The sequence below is a fragment of the Rosa rugosa genome, chromosome 6, assembly GCF_958449725.1.
Source record: "Rosa rugosa chromosome 6, drRosRugo1.1, whole genome shotgun sequence".
In the NCBI taxonomy this organism is placed as follows: Eukaryota; Viridiplantae; Streptophyta; class Magnoliopsida; order Rosales; family Rosaceae; genus Rosa; species Rosa rugosa.
Window position 1 is genome coordinate 30,075,422 of NC_084825.1, and position 11,833 is coordinate 30,087,254.

The 11,833-nt window shown below is 38.3% G+C and overlaps 2 protein-coding genes across 3 annotated transcripts; one reads left to right on the plus strand and one right to left on the minus strand.

Moving 5' to 3' along the window:
* Positions 1-294: 294 nt before the first annotated feature.
* LOC133715673 (uncharacterized) lies at positions 295-5,743 on the plus strand. 2 transcript variants are annotated; one of them, XM_062142276.1, is made up of 15 exons: positions 295-862; positions 945-991; positions 1,169-2,068; positions 2,171-2,231; positions 2,325-2,387; positions 2,688-2,751; positions 2,842-2,935; positions 3,156-3,239; positions 3,322-3,411; positions 3,547-3,574; positions 3,906-4,409; positions 4,483-4,544; positions 5,016-5,125; positions 5,222-5,309; positions 5,459-5,743. In XM_062142276.1, the coding sequence occupies exons 1-15, from the start codon at positions 457-459 to the stop codon at positions 5,729-5,731; spliced, it is 2,874 nt and encodes a 957-aa protein (XP_061998260.1). In that variant the 5' UTR covers positions 295-456; the 3' UTR covers positions 5,732-5,743. The 2 variants fall into 2 exon arrangements, with proteins under 2 accessions (XP_061998260.1, XP_061998261.1); XM_062142277.1 differs by having other exon boundaries at positions 948-991.
* Positions 5,744-5,922: 179 nt separating this feature from the next.
* Positions 5,923-9,423, minus strand: LOC133715674 (uncharacterized). Its single transcript, XM_062142278.1, has 5 exons — positions 8,998-9,423; positions 7,760-8,131; positions 7,278-7,370; positions 6,772-6,911; positions 5,923-6,654 (listed from the first exon to the last, which is right to left on the minus strand). The coding sequence occupies exons 1-5, from the start codon at positions 9,382-9,384 to the stop codon at positions 6,204-6,206; spliced, it is 1,443 nt and encodes a 480-aa protein (XP_061998262.1). The 5' UTR covers positions 9,385-9,423; the 3' UTR covers positions 5,923-6,203.
* Positions 9,424-11,833: the final 2,410 nt, after the last annotated feature.

Genomic DNA, 11,833 nt, shown 5'->3' on the forward strand with positions numbered 1-11,833 from the left:
ATTTGATTTAAGACCTTTCTTTCTTAGGCCCTTTCGGGCTTCCTTGTAACAAAAAAAAAAAAAAAAAAGATTTGATTTAAGACATAAATTGAAGTTCGTGCCGGAATGAAATTATTTCTTATTCTCAAAAAAAATCTCCACTAAATATTATCCATTTTAGGGGGGGCCTTTCTTGTAATTTTGCTTTCCCAGAATTCGAAGAACCATGTAAAAGAGCGGGAAAACCCTGAAAATCCCAATGCACCATCACTTTTCCCGCCTCTCTTAATTCCCAATTCCCTATTCTGTAAATTTCCCACAAAATAAAAATAAAATAAAAAATAAGCTCCCAGTTTACCAGTCAAGAAAATCAAAGAGAAACTCCAGGTTCTGCTTCATCTCCAAATCAAGATGAGAGCTCTCAAACTCTCCGATCCCGATTAGAAATCAGAAACCCGCTCCGATCAAATCCACACCATGCCCAATCCCCCAGTCTCAGATCACCGCCGCCACAGAACCACATCGGAGACGGAGAAAGCATGGCACGTATTATCAATTCTATTCACTCTCCGCCGCCCCGCTACTCCGGAAGAGCTGGCGTCGCGGTGCCGGTTGTTCGACGCCACGGCGGAGGTCGTCCTCAGCCTCTGCTCGATCGCTAATTCTCCGATTTGTTTGACCGAGGAGGAGGACGGACTGGTCACTGTGGCCATGGCGGTGGTTTCCGCCTTGGAAGAGTTCGCGCCGGAGTCGAGGATGGTTATGGAATTGTACGTGTTGCGGAGTTTTTATCCGAACACCGAGTTCAGGAAAAGGAAGGCGGATTTGGACAATGAGGCGGTGCCGATGGCGAAAAGGAGATTGCGGTTTCGGAATGAGGATGGTATGAATTGTTTTGGTGATTTCAAAGTTTGAATTGGAGTAACTTTATCGCGAAATTAATTTGTTGGAGTTGAAAATTGTAGCAGGTGAAGAAGATGGAGTGCTAGCTTGTCACCACAATTTGATTGAGGTATTGTCTTGATCATTCTATATGTTATCTTTCGAGTATTTGTTTTCTTTTTCTTTGTAGTATTGATCATTGTTTCGATTAGTTTATTAATGTTAGAAGGTGGGAAAAGTTGGGAGTGATTCGAGTAAACTGTATTTGTTGACTTTAGTTTACTCTGCCTGGTACTAATTTGAGTAGGGAAATTCAAATAATGAGAGAGCTTTGGGCCCTTTACTTCTTGACTTCAATGCTGAGCTTTCGAGTCTTCAAATGACACTTTTTGAGCATGAGGAAGAAGGTGATGGTGTTGTTTGGCCGAGTGCTTTGATGCGTGAGGAGAGCCCTGGATCGTTAGATGCATACAATGCAGTCAATAATCTGCTGAAAACTGAAGCAGATATATGCAACGTGCAGCCAATTCAAGTTGTTCGAGGTGAGGGGTGCTTCTTTGATTTGAATTTACCTCCGCCAAGTTCAAATCGGGATGCCTTGGCCGGTAATGAGAGATTAAAACATGACATGGGTTATACTGGCACATTTTTCTCACAAGAAGCAGAAAGCAACATAGGTGCTGGCATTCATGATCCTCATTCTTGTAAAGCTTCAATGGATCAATCAAAAGACGATGCAGAACCTCTAGTGGAAAGTACTGTGAAGGAAAGTTTTGTTGAAGTAAGAGAAGAAGGAGATGGTGAACAGTTTGTTTTGTCAGAGAAGGTTGATGCATTTGGTGAAGCACCCACACATTGCTTGGACTCTGAAAATACAAAGAATGTTATAGCCTTGGATAAAGACCAGAGTATGAAAAAGGCAGAGACAAAGACTGACTTGCTATCAGCTGAATGCCCTGAAAATCCTGAGAAGCTGCTTGCAAACTCTTCCGGAAAATTGAAGGGCATGTACACAAATTTTCCTTCACAAGAACGATTTCTTGTGGATTCGTTAGAAGATAATGAAGTTGTTAACACTCCCAAACAGCAGAATCAATGTAAAAGTGGTCAGAGATCTCTCTCTGTAGAACATAAATTGAAGAAAAACAACACAAATAGCATGCATCCAAAAGAAAACATGGTGGATACTACCTCCATATCTCCTAAGGTAATTAATATTATTGAACTGCTTTTGTGCTGTTCTTGAATTTGAAAGTTATATTGGAACGATTGCCATGATGACTCCATATTGGTTTGTTTGTTGAATCAGTTGGAGAAAATAAAACTACCTCGCTTTGAGGATTTTATAATAGAGGAAGAAGAAGGTTCAGGTATTCAGATTTTAGTGCCTTTGTCCTGTTTATTGATGTATATCATATGTTCAGACTTTTTGAATGTTGTTCTGCTGTTACTCAATTGTCCAGGTGGTTATGGAACTGTTTACAGGGCTCAGAGGAAGAATGACGGGAAAAGGTTTGCCATAAAATGTAAGCGAATGTATCTTTCATGTATCTATGTTACTTTTGACCATTTCCGTATCTGTAACCAGATGCTTTATATGGTGTTGACTAATAAGAGTAACAGCTTGTTAGATGAAACAAAGATAGAAAAACTAGAACAAGTCTTATCAGTATTCTAGCGTAGAAACATAATCTATCAACTTAAGCACAGTCTGAAAGCTTGTGAACTTGCGTTTTTGTTGTTGTTGTTGACAATGAGCACCGACACTCCCTGTATATAAGAATAAATTTGCAATGATTGATGCTTAACTTTTGTTTTCTTTTCAGGTCCCCATGTTAAAGCTCATAAACAACATGTTGATAATGAGCGGAAAATGCTTGAGCGTTTTGGGTAAGTTTTCAGAAGCTGATCACAGATTAGATAATGCAGTTTCATTATGATATGCAACAGAACTAATGCTATTGGAATTTATTGATGCAGGGGTAGGAACTTCATTATAAAGTACGAAGGTGCTTTCAGAAGTGGCGACAGTGAGTGCTTTATTTTGGAACATGTTGAACATGACAGACCTGAGGTACTTATGAAATGCTTCAGTTCAGCTATATTCCTGACAGTGCTCAAGTCTCTTTGAGCTACTGAGCCAACTCATTTTCTGTACGTATAAAGAAATTTGTATTGTCAATGGACACTAATATTGCTTTGCTGTGACGGAAATAAAACCTCTTTAGCGGAAATGCTTGGCACAACTATCACATTTTTCGTAGGTCTTATTTTAGTTTCTTCTTAACTGCTAGGTCTTGAAGAAAAAGATTGATCTATTTGAGCTCCAGTGGTATGGCTATTGCATGTTTAGAGCCCTAGCATGCTTGCATAAGCAGGTACTATCTTACTACAGTTGCCATACATCAATCTCATGTAATATTTGTAGAATCCGCTTTAGTTTTTAATTTTTGATTGCAGGGTGTGGTGCACAGAGATGTTAAGCCCGGAAACTTCCTCTTCTCTCAGAAGCTAAGCAAAGGTTACCTGATTGATTTCAACCTTGCCATGGTTAGGATCTTAATCTTGATAGTGCTGCCTTCTGCATATGAGATTTTTGTTTCTTTTTTGCATTCATTAGCTGAAGGTTTGGGAATGTTTTAAGGGCAATCTGATCGTGTGCAATTTCTACTTTTTGTTTCACAGGATTTACAGCAGAAGTATGCAATTAGAAGTAAGTTGGTCTTTAACTTTCATCTATTATTTAGCTATTTGTCGTACCTGCTTCCTATTTCATTGCAATAGTGGTGAGTCTGGGAAATCCATAGCACTAACGTTGATTTCTACTGACTAGGTCTTTGGACTAAAAAAAAAAAATTTGAAAATAATAATAATAAAAATTCTCATATATATAGACACACACCATAGTTAGAACAAACAAAAGATCATCACTTACCAAAGTTTATTTTCCAAATATTGATTTTGTTGTTTGGTGTCCTCTAAAGTCATAACTGTAATGTGCTTGAGTTTTTATCTGATTAACGTTGGGTTTATGCATTTCTCAGATAAATCAAAATTAAATCGCCACGTGTCCTTTGGTCATGTGCCTCTCCCTCAAAGTAAATCTGCTCTACCAAACAGAGAAAAGAGGTTTGTGAGAAGTGATCTTGTAGATCCAAAGAAAACTGTTGACCCTAATAGGAACGTGAGGAAGAGGGCTCAGGTTGGTCCCTTGAATAACGATCCTAAGATGAGTGTTGGGAATAAATTTAAAAGCCAGCGTGCGGATGGCTCAGGTATAACCTCCACTAAGGATGCGACAGACAAGACTCCATCCACAGAAAGGGTGAGGGAACCTCTGCCTTGCCTAGGAAGAAAAGAGTTGATCAGCCTGGCGCAGGATGTGATTCTTAGTCCAGTCCATGATGTACTAAAATCTCCTGCTTCCAAAAGGAAAAGGATTGCTGCTTCTCCAGGCAAGATCGACAGCAAACTATTCTATACAACTCCAATGTCTCTGAACTTTACTGGTGCAGCTATTTCTAGTGCCAATTTACTGAAAAGCAAAGGTGTGTAGCCAGTTAATCTATGTTTAAGTAAACTTACTAGTAACTTGTTTGCTAATTGCTTCAGTTGTCTTAGGGGACGGGAAACAAAAGAGAGAAGGTCCATGTGCTGGAACCAAGGGATTCCGTGCTCCAGAGGTCAGGTTTTGCCTTCCTTATTTCTCAGATGCCTCTTGGGATTATGCATATGCACTACCTAATGCTTCATTCAATTGTTGATATGTACGTTTGTTTCATCCTTGTGTTCTGTTTTGGCATCAACATTATGAGTTTTCTATTCTGGCTCAACCTGATAAGATCCCAGACATTATTTATAGAGAGCAAATCAGTCAATGGCCAAAAGTAGACTTTCCACATGTATATATAGCACATAGGCAAACCCAAATGTTCCATAATACTGGTAGATCTGGATCAATGCAATCACATATCAATGGTTCAGTGATGATAATTTGCTAGGCAACTTTAGTTATAACTGAACTAACAGCATTATATATACAGTAATTGCTTTGAGATTATTATTAGTGAATATGATATTACCTAATGAAATGACTCAGACCTTTAGCTCACGTGTTATTTTGTTACTCTGATACTTGATTTTCCATTTTACAGGTCTTGTTCAGATCTCTGCATCAAGGCCCTAAGGTCGATGTCTGGTCAGCTGGAGTTACCCTGCTTTACCTGATGATAGGAAGAACTCCTTTTACTGGAGATCCTGAACAGTAAAATCCCCATTTTTATAGTAGCATGATTGATTAATTCAATTTTTTTTTTTTTTTGCCCAAATTCTTCCTAATCATATATATCAACCATGACAGGAATATAAAAGATATAGCAAAGTTAAAGGGCAGTGAAGACTTATGGGAAGTGGCCAAGCTACATGACCGTGAATCCTCTTTTCCAGTGGTATATTATTAGTTCTTTGTTTAATCTCATATTCGGTTCAGCAGAAACATGCATTGCTCTTTTTGTAAGATAAAATATGGGTATATGATTCTTCTTGAAGTTTTAGCTGCACTGTATTAACTGCATTGGGTTGATAATTGCTGATCCAGGAGTTATTCGATGTCAAATGCTTGCCATCAATGAAACTTCAAAGATGGTGCAAGGCTCACACAAAGAGATCTGAGTTTTTCAATCTCATTCCAAGATCGCTATTTGATCTTGTAGACAAGTGCTTGACAGTAAATCCAAGGCTGAGGATCAGTGCAGAGGAAGCTCTCAATCATGAATTCTTTGCCCCATGCCACGAGAGTTTGAGGAAGCACAGGATGTCCAGGCGGGGCAGTACGGGCGCCCAGAATAATCTTGTACAAAGTCTAGAATAATATGATTCTGAGATTATACTTGAGCCAGTTTGGTAAATTCAAAGGATCCAGAGGCAAAAGTGAGTGCTCACCAGATTTTTTGGCTTTAAAATTGCCTAGTTTTAATGTTGTAAAGGGCAACTAACCAATATGATGAAAGTAAATAGAAAATTCATCGCTTTTGAAAACATCTTTGAATTGTAATGCTGATATGCACAAAAGGACTCTGTTCTGCTTTAGGTTAGAATTTTAAGCAGTACAAGAATAACCAAACTCCATGGTAGTCTTCTACCCAATGAATGCATGCTACAATAAGTGCCATCATTTCTTATTTTTGGTCTTACGTTTTAGCTTTCTGAAAAGTTTGGTATGTAAATTCACTAGTTATTTCTTAATCTGGAGATAATATACAAGCAAATACTCCTGACTTAGTCCTGAAAAGCTGAAAATATACAAACAATGAACAGGAGCCAAAACTATTTCAAAGGAAGATTTACTCGGGCTGAGGATCCGACCACCTTCTTTTCACCTCTGACTTCGATCGGATGTCCTTGAGTTTCCCATCTACTCCATAATCCCGCTCCATAACAAGGTTGATCCCTTCATCTGAGTACCACCCAACTCCAATACAAAGGATGCCATCCTTATTTACATCAACATAGGCAGTGACACCACCTGGAAGCCAAAGTATAGTTGCATCTTGCATGTCTAGCATCTCTTCCTCACCAAAGTAAGCAGCATGCCCAGGCAAGCTCCTTTTCTTTAAAGCCTCTGTGCAAAGGTAGACATAGGGAACGCTATTCTCTTGCTCCAACACCATCTGGTCCATCTCCTCACCATAAACTGGAGTAGCACTGACCTCAAACACCTTCCATGGCCCAGCCAGCTCTGATGACTGAGTTCGTTTCCGCTGAGAAAATGGTTTCAAATCAAGCTCCGAATCACTGTTTGGTGTATGATTGGCACGGAATTAGTTCTTCAATTACAAAACAGAAGGAACAAAATAACTTTACTAGAAATCACTGAAAACTAAAGAAAAACCTAAGCTACGAACAGAATACCTTTGGTCCAGAAGATTGACAGGGCTAACCCACTGTTCCTCATACACAGCAACTCTCATTATCTGAATGTTTGAACCACCATTGCTGAATTCTATGGTATGAACAATTCGAAGTCTCTTGTGGCAACCTTTAACCAAGCACTAGACACAGCAAGATGAAGAAAATGAAAATGAAAATTTTAAATTAGAAAATTTGAAATCAAATATGAATCCATTTTTCTTTTTTCACAGCCTTTAGCATAAAGCAAATGTTGTATATGAGCCAATTAAGTAGGCACAACACCATTGTTCTTGAAGTATCAGATCTATGATCTTGTATTGGGTTTTATAGCCAAGTTGAAACAACTAGTTTACAAAAAAACAATGGTGTCGTTGCCCCTGTTCACTGGCACATATGAGTACATATATGTGCATACGCATATATTACACATTGTGAGAGGAATTCAACAAACTACATCTATATGATACTTTGAAAATAATTATGTGTCATGCCATGCCAAGCTTTACCTGTTCAAATTTGAAAGTTGGTGAAAGGTAATAGTTAGAGTCATCAACTTCACCAACTGGGATATCAACAGGACCCCTAGAATAAGATCCATCCTGTATATTACACAATCCGAACAAAAAGTAGTTCCCTGTTAGTAGTCCCAAAAGTATACAATTTTGTACATTAGAAACTATAACTGGATATTTATGAATAGAACCCATTGTAAAACCACGTTTCTGACATACTGTGGATACACTGTTAAAAACTCTCAAGCTACTCTTGATAATAATAAAGATTCTACTAGATCAAAAAAGACAATAATAAAGATTCATATTTCTTTAGTATTTCTCAAAATAAAGAGATAATATTGCAATGCATGCAGCACGAAAGTCCAAAAGTCTGAAACATATTAGATAATGTGATGACTTGTTTGTGGCGAAGTATTTGTGTGCATAAACTGATTACTGAATGATCAGAGAAGAGGGAAGGGAATCAAGCATACCTCAAAGAAAACAAGACCAGGTTCTCTGCCCATGACATCTTCTTCCATCACGTCACTTCTTTCAAAGTTAAAGGCCTCAAATTGAGGCAACACATGATTTCTTCCACTTTCATTACTATTGCTTTTTTCACCATGAGGATTTAAAGTCACCCAATTAATTTTCCTTTGGATATGAGATGCTGGCCCTCCAGAGGATGATGGCACAGCCTCAATGCGAGAAAGAGTATAGCAATCATAAAGTTGGTCATCCCTGGGTCCAAAATCAATTGGCTCCATTTCTGCAGTGATGGGTGAAAAAACTGCTCCAACACCCTTCCATATCCCACTGACACTACTAGAAAATGTATTCCATGAGGGTCTTATCACAGGTTCCTGCAAAATTTGTATAACAATTTCACCTACTGTTGTGATTGATGGAAATAGGTTCCAAAAGCATCCCAACAATTTCAAAATTTCACATATTGTTGAAGGAAAACTTCAAAACTAAGATACTCGGAGAAATTTGAAGAAATTTCAGTTAAATCAACACTCCCAACAGCGACGTAAAAGTACTTTAAATTCAATCATTTGCCAAAGGGTGTCAATTAAATGGTCTAGCCTAAGTTTTATACTTTTATTTGACAGATCAATGTCTTGGAATCTGGAGGCCTCTTTATTATTTTCAACTTAAATACAACATTAAGTTCATTAACAAAATGCTCAAAACATACATACAACCACTTCACTATGAAAATTTTAACCAATTCCAGCTCCTAGGACAATGAAGACACCCGAAACCCAAATTCCATATCACCCATTTTTCAATCAAGGTACCAAATCTCAACACCAACTAGTTACTTTTGAAGTCTCAATTGCTATCTCTCTCTCGTCCTCACAAAACTTCTCAGCAGCAAGCAACAACTTTCTCATTCAAACAGCATACATAATCAAGCTGCAAAGAGTACCCGACTAGCCCATACAAGTTAACGTAAACCATATAATTTCGTTTTCTCTTTCTGTTCCCACATTTTCCCAACTACTCCAATCACCCAATGCCAATAGGAAAACACAAAGTGAAACTAGGAATACTCTTTTTGAGAAAAAGACTTAAAATTTCTACACCAAGTACCTAATGTAATTTGCTCATTCATTTCTACTTTTGCCATTAACCCACTAACCCAAGTAGCCTAAAGACATAACTCAAACCCATCAACCCAAATAAGCCTAACTACATAATCAACAACTGAAAATGGAACTACCTGAGTTTGAAGAACAGTCTCGACCTCCATTAACATAGCACCAGAGACCAGAACAGCTCTGCCACCACCACCTTTACTTCTCTTCCCCTTCATAACTCTCCTTCTCCCTCTTCTCTTTGTGGGCTTCCCTTTCTCTTGAGCAGCGAGCTCGTTGTCCACGCTCCACACATTTCCCGGTTTGCCCTTGACCTTGATCGACCCCGCTTCATTGGCTTTGCCTTGCTTCTTTTGGCACTGGGAGGCGAGCTTCCGAGGGTGTTTTGGGAAAGTGGAAGTGGGGAAGGAGAGTGAGGTGAAGAGGTTTTGGGGTGTTGAGGGGGAGAGGGAGCGGTTGAACCCCAGGTGGCGGTGGGCGGTGGTGGAGACGCGGAGGGACGATGAGGACATTTTGGGGATTTTGTTTTGTGTTTTACAGGAGAGAAAAACGGATATGAATAATTTGAGGTTTTTGGATTGGGCCTTATCTACTGCTTCTTCTTTTTGCTACAGCCCAAAACTTGGAAAAGAAAAATTAAGACCCATAAAGATGGTAACAGTGTCCCTTTTTTGGATCTAAATCCAACAAATAGCGGTCCCCTAAAGAAGAAAACATCTAAAGATCTTTTTTTTTTTTTTTTTCGTTTATTGATTTGATGTAGTTCGGTGCCTTAATGATTAGCAATTAAGAAGAAAATTTTTAGAAGTGTTCTACTCATGCATACATAAACATCTAACGATTGATCTGCTGTAATGTAATAAAAAAGTGAGTCTCCTAACCGTTAATTAGAAAGTCATCATGATGTCCTTATTTTAGTAGTCCTCATTAGAAGGTCTCCCTCCTAATCTAGTGGTTAGTTTTTGACCGGGTGAACATCATTCAAATTCAAAATGAATATTCTCACAATTGAGCTAGGTTGGCCTAATTATAGTATGTTGAATGTTAATTCGTTCACGCTCACAATTAGGGATGCTTCGGAACATACTAGTTGATTAGGTCAATTCAAGCCTACAACAAGCTAGGCTTGGACCAACATACCAAATACAACCCATCATAGGTCAGTCGTTGGCGCAAGAAATAATACTTCAGTTTCCAAGTGTTTCTCCTTCTGGCCACGGCAATGGTCAGGTCAGCAATGACTCTCCTCTTGGATTTGTTACAAGTCCTGGGATTTTCCCTCTTGAAATTTCAGTTGGGCCTTTCGATAGTTACAAGTCCCAGGGTTGGTCTAGTCCTCCAGGTCTGCTTGCATCATATTTGAGTTTGATCGTTGGGGGATCATAGGATGGAAGAAATGGTTTCACCATCATCTTCCATTTTGTACGAGAAATACATGGTTTGCCCAAGCGAGATCATGAGTTACTATTTTTAACCTATTTACGGTTTTGTAACTTAAAATTTTTTTTCTTTTCATTTTCGACCGATCAACGCTTACAAGTATGAATTTTAATGTTAAAAAAAAAAAAATCCTCTCCAACATCTCTTTTTAATTCCAAATACCTCTGATATTATTTGTATAACATTAATTAAAGCACATGTCCATCTATCTCTTTCGGCACAGATTGGGGACCCTAACTTAATATACCATTAGACAAAGGTTTTTGTTCATTAGATAAATTTCATGTGCTTGAAATCTTGAATAGCGAAACAGAACCATGAAAAAGAATATCATAAATGTACCTTTGCTATTGCTTTTTAGAAGATTAGACATGCAGTTAGAATCATTAGATGGGTGTGTTACTTTCAAAGTAGACAAGATCTTGAAGAAAATTGAATTAAGAAATAGATAGACAAGCAGATCATACAAATTAGGTTCTCTTTTTGGTCCACTCCACCTTTAAACATAGGAGCATATGGATCCTATGGCTCCACCATTGTTGTGCATGGAAATGGAGGATCTTTAGAACTCATTACTTAAGCAAAGCTTTTGTGAAATGGTACCCTACTATATGCTCTTGTACGTGGTCATGGGTAATTCATGTGATGTTTCGTAAGATGGAATCATGAAACAAAAGCATGGTTCTTGAATACAAAAATAGGTTAAGCTGCTTAGCTCCTTTTTTGTTGATTATTTTAATTTAATTTTCTGCAAAAAAAAAAAAAGTAATTTACAATAAATTTATATAAAGCTTTTGTTTTTATTTTTATTTTTATTGTTCAAATTTTAATTTACGCTTTAAAAGAGATACATTAGGAAATCCAATCTTGCTTTCAAGGTTGGTGGCATGGTATTGGATGGGATTCTGAATGGGTGACTTTGGTGGTTTTGGCAATGAAAGATTGTCAGGTGGAGCGGGAGTTTTTGCCTTGTGGTTCGAGTATGGTGGTTGATGCAGCGGCGGCCTTGTCTGGTGGCTAGTGGTGATGAGACTGACATTAGCACCAATGATATTTGATTAGGGACTTTAACAAGATTGTGGAGACTGTTGTTCAATATGTGGTGTGCTCCTACATGGTGGAGATTTTGAGGTGATGAAGGTGGATGCTTGGGAGACAAATGCTCCATAGATCTGGCTTGGAGGTTTGTAAGCTATGGGAGTGGCGGGTTTGTCTAAGAAGCAACCTAGACGCATCGAATTTGTCAGGGACAATCTGTACGGTTCCAGCCCAAGTACCATTAACTTTTACGCATTATGATGTCATCGTTGTTGTGAGGTATATATAGTTTTTGGCTTTAATCCTTGTCCTAGAGGGAAATGTTGATTTTCAAATAATCAAGCTACTGACATCAATTCTTGTCCTAAGAGAAATTATTGAGTTTAAGTTCAAGCTACTGATATTAATCTTTACCCATGAAGGAAACATTGACTCTGTAATCATGCAATGTTTTACTTGATTTGGGCCTAACTTGCGTGTGTC